The 13,862-nt window shown below is 37.8% G+C and overlaps 1 protein-coding gene across 2 annotated transcripts in view; it reads right to left on the reverse strand.

Annotated features, from left to right (window-relative positions):
- MAP3K5 (mitogen-activated protein kinase kinase kinase 5) overlaps positions 1–13,862 on the reverse strand; it is a 103,722-nt gene that overhangs the window by 64,746 nt on the left and 25,114 nt on the right. For both annotated transcript variants that reach the window (XM_014263701.2, XM_005518470.3), the window contains exons 2-3: positions 4,146–4,285; positions 1,426–1,449 (exon numbers count right to left, since the gene is read on the reverse strand). In XM_014263701.2, the coding sequence (XP_014119176.2) occupies positions 1,426–1,449; positions 4,146–4,285 (164 nt within the window). The remainder of the gene's footprint in view (positions 1–1,425; positions 1,450–4,145; positions 4,286–13,862) is intronic.

Genomic DNA, 13,862 nt, shown 5'->3' on the forward strand with positions numbered 1-13,862 from the left:
TTAGAGAAAGGCGAGAGATTTCTAGTCTAGCACATCTTTCACAGCCTTCTGTGAGTGTCTGAACAGCACTTCTTTGGTTAAGAGCCATACAAAAACTCTATAAGGAAACCTCTTTGCTTTTTTGGGTTTTTTAACAAAAAATAAAAATAAAAATAAAAAAAAAAACAAAAAATCCGTAATTTAAAATGCAGCATTAGACCAAAGCTCACACTGGTTTTGAAGTCATCTTTAGAAACTCCATGCAGAGAAAAGAAAATACTCCATCTTTTTCAGAGAGTCATATTTCACACTGGCAAAAATAATTACTTAATCCACTGTCAAATAAAGAAGTAAAATCAGGAATGCTGCAGTTTTCATGGCCGCGAGGAAAATAAAACCTGGTCAGCTTCTGAAATTAAATACTTCATATGCTCCTCTAGAAATTTTTATTCAAATATGTGGAATAGTACAGCATGCACATAGCACCTCCGGATATCGGCACAGTACTGACTAGCCTCCATGAAATTATATCTTAGCAAATGTGGCTACCAGTAAGTCACGAAGCGAAGCCACGAACAACTCAACATGCCAAATATATGTTCTGACATGACTGGCCCTGCTGCTCCAGAACAAACCACATTGAAAAAGCAGTGTTCTCCCAGCCACAAGTCTGCCTGTCTTGAACTTGGGAGTGAAAAAGGAAAGGGAGATTTGGAAGGTCAACATCAGAAACCAAAGGGACACCAGAGTGCAGAAAGCTACAGTTTAATAATGGCTGGCACTCAGACCACCAGGATCTGCACTGCACTTGGACTAACAGGCTCCAGGACTCAACTTCTAGAAATAAATACTCTCTTTATATATGTATTTTATACATATAGACACATACATCTATATATACATACATAGATATATCTGTACATATATATATATATACACACACAGCTATACATACATATATATGCACATACATATATTTACACACACACATATATACATGCATACATATATACACACACTTTTTCTTCACAGCTGTAGCCATGGGTTACTAAAATGAGCAACAGTTTCCAAATAACTCTATTTTCTAATAGAGTATTTAAAAAAAAACCAACAAAGATTAAATAACACTGTACAGAAAAAGGCAACAAAAAAAAGAAGATAAAATAACAAATGCAAATGGGTGTGAGATAATATTAACGACAAGTAAAGGCAGCAGAGCAAATACCACTGATAGATAGAGGCAAGGTAAGAAGTGAGCTTGGTACCTAGCAACCAAGTGATATACTCATATTTGCTGCTAGAATTTCCAGAATTATACATCTAACTCAGTAAATGCAGTAAGAGAATGTTCAACGATTGAAGTGGAAAACAGAGTATAAACAACATTAAATGAAACAGAGGTTTGGAGTGTTTATAATTCAACTGAAATCCATACATCATACTTACATTATTCTTCTGGCAAATAATTTCCTGAAATAAAAAAGAAAAAAGAAAATAATGTTGATAGAACTAGGAAAGATATCTGATCAGTATGACTTTCTAATATTACTGTTTACATACATGAGAAGAAAAGGTTGGTTGACAGATGTTTTCTATGCTGTGAAATCAACATAAATGAGGTATTGTCTCAGAAGAGACAAAATTACTATGGAACCAAGTAGATACATACAACTTGTATATACATAAGAGCACACCTACTGTCTGCATGTGAATATACATTTGTACGTATACACATATATACATGGCCCTCCTGTTATAAATTTTCCTAGAGGGATGATGTCCAGAAGTTATCTATTACTAAACATATATTCATATTTGGAAAGTCAAATATAGAAAGTAACATTTTGCTACCAGGAAAAGCAATCAAAAAGAATAGTAAAAGCAGTATTCATATGAGGTTTTAAAATATTCCAAAACTGCTTGAAATTCACTTGGTTCTAATAATCAGATGCAAAGAACATATCTTCACGTTTCCAATGTGAATTTTCAGAGAATGAGAAGCACACACAAATGGAAAGAGTTGATTCCTGCACACAAATGAGGTGATACTCAAGTACCAAGGTGATAGCTCAAGTGAAAACCACTTTTGAACAATGATCATCTTGCTTCCAGTATGATTTGTCAGCAAGTTCTGATCCCACTGATCAGCTTTGCCTCTGCCACTGCCACTGGTGAGCAGCTTCACCAGCACAACAGCATTAAAAACAAGCACAGCGTCAAACCACGGCACCTCATACTTTCCATGTTGCTTAAGTCGGGCTTTGATAAAACTGCTCTTTTCCCTGTTGAGAGGGGCATGTTTCACATATGACTGTTTCTAGCTTTCCAAGTGTGGGTGATAAAGGTCTGGTCAAATCCCGCAGCATGAACAGGAACATCTTCAACTAGATCAAGCCAATCAAAGCCCTGCCTAGCCTGGCCTGAATGTTTATGCATAAGAACATTTCACCAGCAAAAGTTTACTTACACTGCTTTGTTCCCTAATTAAACCATGTCCTGCAGTTCTGTATTTTCTTCATTTTCAGTTCTTTCAGTTTTTTAATTCCCCCTTCCATGTAAGATTAAAAATGCTCTCCTGCATTGCTGCTACTCTTACCTGTTGGCTGTAACAAGTACAGGAACAAACACTGCCTCCGAAGACATCCCAGGGTGCGCGTAGCTACTTTTATTAGGCAGCTACTAAATAGTACGGAAAGGGTCTCACTCTTTGACTACTTCCCTACAGACTATCAAGAGCAGAAACATAAACCCAGTTCAAAGCTAAGGGAGACCAAACAGAGTCTTTCAATCAGCAGAGTACCGGGGGCAACTGTGACATCCAAGTCTCCCTGCACACAGCTGGATTTCCACCAATGCCAGTGGGAATCCACAACGTGACCCATTTACAAAATCCAAACAACTAAAAAGTTCTTCCAAGTGCTCAAGAAAGCCCAATGCCTCACCCCAAGTGATTTCTCAGTGGGAGTTGGGTATTTGGCTCTTTGCCCAGTACAGTGAAATTCAACTCTGCTTATACTGGAGATCACTGTACTTTACACAATTGAATTAAATTCCCAGATACATCTTCTGTCATTAGCATTATTTTCAGGGCTTTTATCTCTTTTTATATCTTTGTGCTGCAAAAAGAAAGTAAATTGGGTTGCAAGCAGTCCAGTTAGCTGAGAAAATTTAGAGGGAAGAGCAGGGAAAGAAACTGAGTTACCAAGCACGCCCCTCCCAAATATAGGGCCAACCTGAAAAATATGGGACAGAATCAAAACCAAATAGCCTGCACTTGCCAGAAGCAGTGGAAGCAAACCCTTCCTGAGTGGTGCTGGTGCCCAGACTGCAGTCTGACTCACCAAGCTGCTCACTCTAAATTCTTCTTCTCAGCAAAGCCTGGAAGGGAAGCGCAAGAGGATAAAACATCTCCTGAGTAAAGCCAATGCATCTGAGAGAGGGGAAGTAATTGGAAAGACTACCATCCAAATTGTCAATCCTTTTCCACCATGGAAGTTGCTAAACCTTTTGGATAGTTGCAGTAGGAAGCAAGTGTCAACTCCTTGGCTGACAAAATTCACAGCCCCATATATTATCTTAAAACACCCTCTTGCCTTAAACCAAAGTACCATATTGTGCACAGAGGCACGAGTTTTGTTTTTACTGACTCCATTACACTGCTGCTAATCTCCAGCTCAGCAGTCCTGCAAGTACCTGATGCAAACAGCTGTAACTCAGGAAGATTTAGCAGGGGGTATCAGGAGGCCCCATGAGGTTTGGCAGAAAACTGCGTATTTAGACAGAAGCTAAAGCCTAAGGATTATTTTGCTGTCTACACACTACCACTCACTAACAGTTTACCACAAACACCAATAATTCCATTGAACGACAAAGTCTTGCATTTAATTTCTCATCTCAAATTTGGCAAACTTCTGTTTCTGTAAACAGCCATTTAACAGCTGGCTATTTAACTGACTGCGATCAAGTAATCTAAATCTTTCTCTTTAGAAAACTAAACTGAGTTTTTACAGCATTGCATTGTAGACATCTTTGCCAGACCTCAGAACATTTTTGCTCTTCTGTTCTGAACCACAAGTGGCAGGTGTATTTCTTACAGAAATAACCTATTTCAAGTGTTAGACTAGCTGTGACTTGCCCTCCAACCCCCTTTTTCCACCCAGAGCTACCTTCAGTGACTGTAGAGACTCTGCATTTGTGTCACAGTAGAGGATAATGTTGTTAGCCATGCTGAAGCTCTCCCTGACTCCAAGATGGTAGAAGAGGGAAGGTTGACGGAAGGCGTCACTCATCTCTACAACAGCAATATCTGCAGAAAGAAATAAAAAAAAAAAAAAAAAACAACCCAAAACATTGTCAATGCCACACCTTTCTGACAGTCAAATACATCTAGGTCATGTTTCTTTACCCAATTAATTTTGGTAGGAGGACCTGACTTTAAGTAGGAAATAAGAGAGCTAGAGGGATTTTATGCTGGAATTTTGAACACATCAGGATGTGGTTTAGTTTTTTTCCTATTTCACTATTACTCCTCTACTTTTTCATTAAATGAGACCTTAAAACTGTAAAAACAGATAAAACACCAACCAAGAAAAGGAAAAAAAATTCAGTTGCTGTCTTGAATAAAATCCGCTTGATAAATCTATACATTGTGAGTGATAACGTTAGGGAAAAATAAAAGAAAGAAAATTACATTTAATGTGTTTTACCCTGTGCAAGTCACACTAAAACTTCATGTAATATGTAACATACTGTATAGATTCTGTACTAGAACTTTGGAAGAAAACAAACTGAAAGATAACATTCCAGTATCCATTACCTATTTATATTAATAGATTACCAGGTCTATTTTGATTTATATAGAAAGATGATAGAATGAGAAAACTACAAGGTACAGATGGAAAGAGGGAGTGAATGTATAAAACCAAAGAAAGCCCCGTATAAGTAAAAACTTAACTGTACAGAGAATTCTGTTCATAATAAATTTTACCTGGGCAAAAAATGCATGTAAGCACATACACAAACACGGAACAAGGAACGTAGGTCCACAATTTCTGTTAAACCATGTGTTTATCTTGATCAGATTTGCACCAGTGTCCAAGTATAAGAAGAGGCAATTAACTATTTCTGATGACTCTTTGTAAGATTCCTGTTATATCTGCCAGTGTATTTCCACTGCAAAAGTCTTGTGGAATCAAGAGAGCAAAGCAAGAAAACTGACTCATCTCTACCTCTTCCACAAACACCTTTCTGTCTTTTCACCCAATTAATTTTTTCCTTAGGTTTCTGAAAAAAAAAGAAAGCAGAAAACCAAACCCAAACCAGAGAAATATGCTTCTCTTAAGAGTAGAACAAGAAAAGCAGCCTGATTTCCTGATATCTCTCTATGCTTTCCCATTCCTTTCACGACTGAAAGGATTGATAGCAAGACAAGCTCTGTAGGAAAAAACCTATGGACCCTCAAGTTTCTCTACTCTAATTAATCTAATCAGAGATTCTACCTCTAACCACAACTTTTCACCTCACCTATTAGATCATGAAAAACTGAAATGAAGATATTCAATAAAAGATAAGCCTTGTGGTCACACTCTTAAGTGGGGAAGCAGTGTCTCTCCAGTTTATTGAAAAGGAATACCTTTGAGACATCTACTCTTCACTAATCTTTTTCTGCAACTGGCCTACAGGCTTATAAATTATTAAAAACCTGAAGGAAGGATAGATACACACAGAGGAAAGAGCAAACATTTGCCTATACAAGCTCAGGCTCTTCAAGAAACAAAGTTAAAAGAGAGGAGACTAATAAGGTACAAAAATGATGTTTCTTCACACTTAAAAATCTAATATTAAACTTTGTTTTCTAAGATGCATAATTTGCGTTCCAAGCATCTCCCTCTGTCCAATTTCACATAAATATTTGCAGTATGGAGGCCATCAAATTTTATTGAAGTAAAAAAGGCAGCACACTACTTAGACTACATATATACTCACTTTCATTCATTTTAGGAAACTGAAGCATCACAGAAGCCAAACAAGAATGACAATATTGCCACTATATTTTGGGTGAGATTAGAGTCTGTTTATTTTCTTCCAAAACTTGCCGTAATACAAGTTATATTTTTAACTGCTCTTACTCACATAGAAGTCTAATCTCGAATAATTCTAAATCTATGGTATGTATCTGTTGATGCTGAGCAGAAGAAAAATTTGCGCAACTTGCCATGACTTAATTCTGCAATCTTGCAAGATAATGTGCTCTTACTAGAGTTGCAAAACTAAGATTAAAAGAGAAATATTACTTTAGATGGAGCCTGATCAAAACCATATTACAAAAAACACTTGAGAAATCCTACATTAAAATGGCAAGTTCCTAGGATCATGAGGAAGGAAAGAGGAATTAAAAAAAAAATTATGTGTGTATATACCTATTACTGTCAAGCTGGCCAAATCCATTGAACAGACTCTGACACAGGACCACACTGTAGGAAACATTCTTGGGTCCAGTACCATCCTCATCACAGTAATAAATAAAATAATAAATAAAATAATAAATAAAATAATAAAAAAAAAAATAAAATAACCCAAACCATACAAAAACCTTGAGCTTTTGTATGCAGAGGAGGGAACGACCAAGAGCAAAGAAATGTTAGTATGAAAAATTACACTGAGATACTGGTATAAACTCTTTTGTGATACTTGTATTTCTTATGTAACAGAAGAGGATCTCTTTCCTTTGCATGTCAAGACTTCTGTGAAATCCTTCTGGATAATCTAATTTGATAGATAAAGCAGAATTTTCCTTAGATTAGGTCCATCTTTTGTGAAGTTTTCCTGCTCAGTCTAGCAGTTACGTATTTTAAGATGAAGTGATCATTTTGAGATGATCACTCACTACAATGAGATCAGATTTCTCATATTCAGGTTAGGCCTTGGGGCAATTTCCAAGGGGAAAAACCCAACCCTTATCTGCGATTCCAACAAGTCACATAAGGTAGAGGAGTGGTAATTCTTCCTATAAAGCACCTGAAATGTACCATTGACTGCACTACAGAACAGCCAAACGCTATATTCAGTTACATAAAATATGATTAGAAGTTTAGCAAAGATGAGGCAAGACTGATGGTATTCAAGACAAATCTAAGCAAAAGTATACATATACATATATATATATCAAAATTCTCACTAATTTGAAAGAGAGGATTTAGGTAAGCCCAAAAGAACTGTTTGGTCATCAACAAATAAACTGCCATAATCCAATATCAGGTTCTCACTCTCATTTCCCCCAGACAAAATTAATCAAACCTTCTGATGCCATAGAAGTTTTTTATTTGCTGGAGAACACAGTCCTGTAAGTGGCAAAATGTTATTTCAACAAAGGTGGAGGAATCAGCTCTACAGTTACACTGGAACTACCCCCTTACCAAAACATCAGTGGTTTGAGTTTCAAGGCATGTAAAAGCCTGAGGAATCAGAGTAGAGCTCTCTCAACACCTAAGCCCTCAGGATGAAGCACTCTGAAGATCAGGAACCTCAGTTCACTGATATTAATTCACTTCAAATGCTCTTGCACACCTTCAATGTTGCAGCAGACTCCAGCAGACTAACGAGTAGGGTGGGTACAGAAGCACACTGCATAAAACAGGAAGACAGAAAAGTGCAAGAACTTCAACTTTGGCAACCTCACAGGCTTCAAGAATATGAAATTTATTTTTATGCCCAAGACCAAAGCAAGGGATAAAATTTACTCTGTCTCATGAAAGTAGACCTGGTGACAGATCACTGATACTAAAGAAAACAGCTATGGAACAGTCTTTACGTTTTCAAGTCACCTGTGACATTACAGCTAGAAAGTCTTACAGTAAGTCTTGCAGTAAATTATTGTCTCTTGATAGTTTATGAACAATAAAGTAAGTCTAATCACAACCTCCTCTCCCATCTCCTTAAACAACTGGCATGCCTAAATAGTTAAGACAAATGCATCATAAACATAAGACTAGAGCTTCATTCACTCTGGCCTAGGTAGCAAAACCGGCAAAAATAAGAACAGCAGGCAAGCTCAGCGTTCATGTCCTAAATCACCCCAAGCTCTGTCTGCCTGCTGACAGCAGCCAAACTGCCTCTAATGAAGCTGCCTATGTACACATTAGCTGAGTAACCTCACACTGAGCTGCAGACACACCAACAGCTACTGAGCAATCACAATCTAGCCTGTTATTAGGCTAACTAACATTTACACCAACAATAGCTTGAAACACACTATGACACATTCAAGAGAACAAAATATCACTGCAGTAGTAACTGGCTTCTTATTACTCTGAGAAACCAGATTCATGAGCTGGAATTGGAGGCAACCCATTTGACCCTTTTTGCCTGAGAAGCACCAGAAAAATACACATCTCTGTGAAGTTTGGCAAAGATTAAAACTATCTTACCAATCGTTCTTAACTGTGATGTAAATCCATTTGGTTCTCTTTAAGCTATCTGTGCAAAGACTGAGAACGTTACATGTAAAATCTCTACGAATTAACTTGTCTTAAGAAATGGTAAAAACTCAAGGGTATACACATTAACATGGCCAGAAAAGGTTAAGTGTCCATTAGTGGATACAGAGCCCTTTGCTCTTGGCTATTAGCCATGCCTTTAGTCACCAAGACAGTGATAAATGAAATGCAGTGGTCAAAGTTCATCTCCTACTCATTGTTTTGAATGTAATAGGGCAAAGAAGAATGTTTAAGCAAGTGCTCTGAGATATCATACACGTACACCACACTTTTTGATACTACCCGCTTACTACAGTGCTGCCAGGAGAAGCAGTGAATACAAACAGAGCAGCTATACGACTAATGAATGTTTATGTTTGCTATTATCTTCTGATTAATTGCTATTAAACACATGACCATTGCCTTTACATTCACTGTCCCACAATCAATCAGGGGAAAAGGAAAGATGATACCGGCAACTTCTGAGACCAGGATTTTTCATTCTTTTCCACTTGAGGGTTAAAAGAGATAAAGGTTAAAAGATACAGTTCTGACAGATATAGAAGAAAAGAAAGGAGGGGAAAATTTATTTCAGTGCAAGTCTGAACACCAAACTTACTTCATACTGCAGTAGCAGCTCTCCATTCAGCCTTAGAAAGATGATATGATGACACTATTGGGCAAACTTTCAGAAACAAGCAAGGAATAGCCTTATCTACTCCAACTTCTGTATGATTCTCTGTGCTTAGCATAGATATCTTCCTGTTTACCAAGACTGCCTGCATGAGGTAGGAAACCTGCTTTGGCAATCCCAATATGTCAGTACAGATTGGTATTTCTGGTTCAACCGTGGAAACCACAGTGCCACTGAGTTGTCAACAGCACTGGAACCAGACATTTCCTGTCAAGAGTGTCTCATATGGCTCCAAGACCGGAAACAATTGATGGGAGCCACTGAGGTGAGAATACCCAAAAAACAGGTGAATGGCCGACCTCCCAGGAAACCAGTCCAGCCAAGCCAGTCTGTTGGGAGAGGCTAACAAAAATAAACAAACAAAAAAAACCTTTATAAGCATGTCTGAGGCTTGAATATGGGGAAGGAGAAGCAGGTAATGATGGCACAGGCAATCCATAAGCATGCCATATACTAGAGGAAAATCAGGGTATTTGTAGAGGCTTGAACTGATGCATAAAGTAGGCTTAAGGGCCCAAAGACAAAAATATGTGATGGACATGGGCTAGTTCTTATCTAGTGAAAAGCACTATGACTTAGGAATCTTATAGTAATCCTGTCTTGAGCAGTCTCATTTTTATGCAATGAAAGCAGAGATCCAACATCAGTGAAGTACAGATCAGAGCCTGTCCTGCAATCTACTCAAAAGAGAGTTTGTGAGCACAAATTCCCAGCAGATACAACACAAACCCAGCTGTCTGGTGGGTTGTCATGCTGCATAACACAAAGTTGAGGTAGAAATAATTAGAGCACTTAATACTTGCCAAAGAGCACCAAGTTACCATTGGATACAACAGGACCATTTTACCCTCATGCTGGTATTATAAGCCCACTGTTCCTTGAATAGCTAAAATGAGTTGAGCTGCTCTTGAATTTCAAAGTGAAGTTCTACACCTAGACTCATAAGCAGAAAGGTATGATTTCACTTCAGATACACTCAATAAACAGCTGTTACTGTTAGGGGTGGTTCCAAACCTCTTCCACCTTGGTATCAGATCTAGTTTGGTCAATACCCAGTGAGATAACTCAATCTCTGTTTGCTTGGAGGGGTGGGGTAAGTGTCCAGGATCAGCTGACTCCTGGATCAGTTAGATGACATCACTTTCCATCCATACAATCACTAGGTCCTATATAAAGAAGGCACCAGCCACCACAACATCTGCAAGGATGCAACTGAATACCTACTTCCTTCTGCTTGAGAGCCACATATTATTCCAGGGGGTAGGTAAATTTTAATACTCCATACAGACATGGATGCAACTTCCACTTGTTCAAGAATCTCATATATAACATCACAGGAAAAAGGGTTCCTTGAGGAACAGCACAGAAAATAGATACAAACACATACACTCAATCCACCTCATAATATTAGGCATCTATGGCCATACTGACAGAATCTAAATTGAGCATGTGACTCAGTTTAGGTCCCTAGGAGTCTGTTCACTAACAAAAATAAACTAGCTAATTCCATAAAAGCAATCTTTCCTCTTTTTGTATCAGTAATAGCTGTTCATTTCTTTCTAGCTAAGGTAAGATATAAGAGCTACATAAGTTAAAGGCTGACAATGTGCAAGAGCAAATATAAGCTGTCCCTGTATAAATTTAAACTAGAAATCACAAGCAAGTTCATAATCTACAAATCCAAATGTCCTGAAACACCCCCTCCCCCAAATGTTTAACTGATTTGTGGTGATCTGTTGTCCCATAGGAGCACTACAAAACTTGCACACTGTCCCACAATACATTGAGGTGCTCCTTAGTAAATCTTGTGCAAATTGATTCCTGCCAACTTTTGTAGTTAACTGGCTCAGATCATTCTTACAAAATCAAATGCAATACTTCACCAAGTAAAACCAATCAAGCAAGGAGGAGAGAAAAACAAGTTACTTTTTTTGTTACACCAACAGTATTCAAGATCCTTCAAGTCAAACTCTGGCCTCTTTGTCTACACTGTGCTTCAAAGATGTGAAGGGAAAAGAACCTCTTGTTTCTGTAATCAAAAACTGATGGGAGATAAGCTGAAGGCAATTACCAAAATAAAACAGCAGAAGCTGGCAACGAACTGGTAATACAAAGAAAGTTATAACAGCTGTTAAAAAAGGAATGAGACAGGAAGATAGAGATGACAAACAATAACGGGTTCTGTAGGAATTAACACACCAAACTACATATGGAAACCTAAATTACTGTGTCAACGATCTGAAGAACTGAAACAATATAGAAAGGCTTTCTGATAAAGAAAAAGAAAACAGAAGAAAGCTTGAGTTCCAAAAAATCCTCTCTCTTGGCCCAAAAACAGGATTGTAATGTTATCATATGATTCCAACCCCCAACAATTCAAAAAACCCACTCTCAGCTTGATGCATGTGGGAGGAACTCAGGATCAGGCAAGAATAAAAGATGACAAGCAAACAAAGAGCCATTTATCCAAAAATAACCTCAAATATATTCAGACTCACTGCATCTGTATCAATCCTAGTGAAACAGGCTCCCTAGTACCAATAACACCAAATACTCAAGACTACTTTAACTCTGAACTTTGCATCAGAAAAAATACTCAGACCTCAATGGGCTAACTACTGAAGCTCAGCTAAAGGCTGGAGCACATTACAGGGCTAGAGGTAGGATCTGTACCAAATATTTAAGCAATCCACAGACACAACAGCAGAATTAGACAATGAAAACAAGGCAAGCTGTACCAAACCAGTACTTCTACATTTAGAAGGATCTTCATCATTGCAATTTCTTTTTTCAAAGACCAAACACTCCTTTGGCCTGGACAGAATCTTAAGCAGGAGAGAGATAGATAGATAGGTAGGTAGGTAGATAGATAGATAGATACATACATACATACATAGACAGACAGATAGATAGATAGATAATGGTATTTGTATGATTATTTTGTTTTATGTTTCCATGTTATGTGCCTTTCAGATGCAAGATAAAAGAGTGATTATTTATTCTCTGGAGAAGTGACTGAGTCTACCCAAGAAGAAAGAACTTGTAGGAACACAGGTGTGCCAACAAAAAAGTTCAGAGAAGAAAGGAGAGCCCTATGAAAATCAGCCAGGTCTCAGGGGTGGTGGAAAGCTTTCCTCAAGTCTAAATGAAATGTAGAGTTTGCTGCAGCTCAAAAGTTGCAGAGAACATAAAAACCAAGGAAGGAAACAACAATCCACCTCAAGGACACGACAGGCAGGAGAAAAAGCTGATCAAAAGTTGTTTTTATTTCTGTCTTTCCTGTTCTGTTTATTTCTGACTTAGTGACCTGAAGTTTTCTCCACATAAGAAGTCTTCCAGTTTTGGGTTTTTTCCCTAAAATCTAACTATTTTCACTTATAACACAGTTATATATTTGGTTTCTTTTACTCAGCTCACTGTAACAAAAATGTCTAGGCAGATTCATCTCCAAGCTTCAAAAATTAAGTCTGGGTTTCATTGCAGCACCTGGAGCGATCACATCTAAACTCTGTTTAACTCAGCATTTCTTCCTTGCCAGAAGCCAGCAGACAATGTGGCAGAGATGGTAAGAATGGTGCAAATAAAGACTGAGCTTTATTAAACAACTCACACACATTTACAGAAAAATGTTGAGCTACCTAGAAAGCTGAATATCAACAACTAATTTAATGCTCAATATTATGTGAACAATTAGAGCTGCTTTTCTTCAGGTATGTTACTTTGCATTCACTATCACTGAACTTCAGCTGTCCTTTACCTGCTCATTTGCCTGGTACCATAAAACCTGAAATTCTTTATTGCCTATTCTTAAAAGTTTTGACAAGCCTGCACATTAGCAAACATTACCACCACCCTTTTCACCAGAAAGAAATTTTCAGATCAGTCGTGAAGCTTCTGAAAAGCCCAATTCAAGAAAGAAAGTACAGAACAATCATTTTAACAGCCTGTATTTCTACTGGCAACCTTCCCTCCTTCCATAACTTACCTTCTGTTTCTTTCCTTTTAGAGTCCACTTAAGGGTTATAAGGATGTCATCTCCAGCCATTTTGTCCCTTTAAGAGTATTTAGTAAAGTACCCCATCAAAAGCTTTTTTTTCATAAGAAGAGTGTGATTTCGTTCTACAAAAAAAATACTTCAACTCCTTCCTGCTGCCAGATTTTACCCATGAGTCTAAATGATGTGTTCTTCATTTATATTTTTAACCCATTTTCCCTAATGTAATACCAATATCATCTCCCACTACAATGCTGCCAACATCAACTAAAGTCAGAAACCATGCACAAAAAAAAAAAAGCAGTCTTCAGTATTACTCATACTCTTTTGGAAACTGTCTTACTACGGCTTACATGCCCTTTTACACATTTTTAACTTGTTTCCTCATCTGAACAAAAGTTCTCCTTCCAAAGGGCATCATTCCATTTCTTCATCTTCCTAGCAATGCCACCTGATGTGGATTACTTTAAAATTTCTGTTAATAAATAGCACACATTTTCTGGAAGGAATTTTCCTTAGGATGTCTTTATGCCGTCTGAAAGCTCTTCCTCTTTTTAGCTAATCCTGTCAATTTCTTGTTAAGAAGTTTGCTCATTTTTACACAGGTTCTAGTAGAAATGTGGCCTGCACCACGAGGAGCTAAAGGTCTAAGACAGACCGCAGACTCTTCTTAAGAAGGTGAGAGCCACACACATTAAGCCACTGAAAAGACTCTGGAAGT

This window comes from Pseudopodoces humilis, chromosome 3, assembly GCF_049639895.1.
Source record: "Pseudopodoces humilis isolate 2021_Gansu_Grassland_sample_001 chromosome 3, ASM4963989v1, whole genome shotgun sequence".
NCBI lineage: Eukaryota > Metazoa > Chordata > Aves > Passeriformes > Paridae > Pseudopodoces > Pseudopodoces humilis.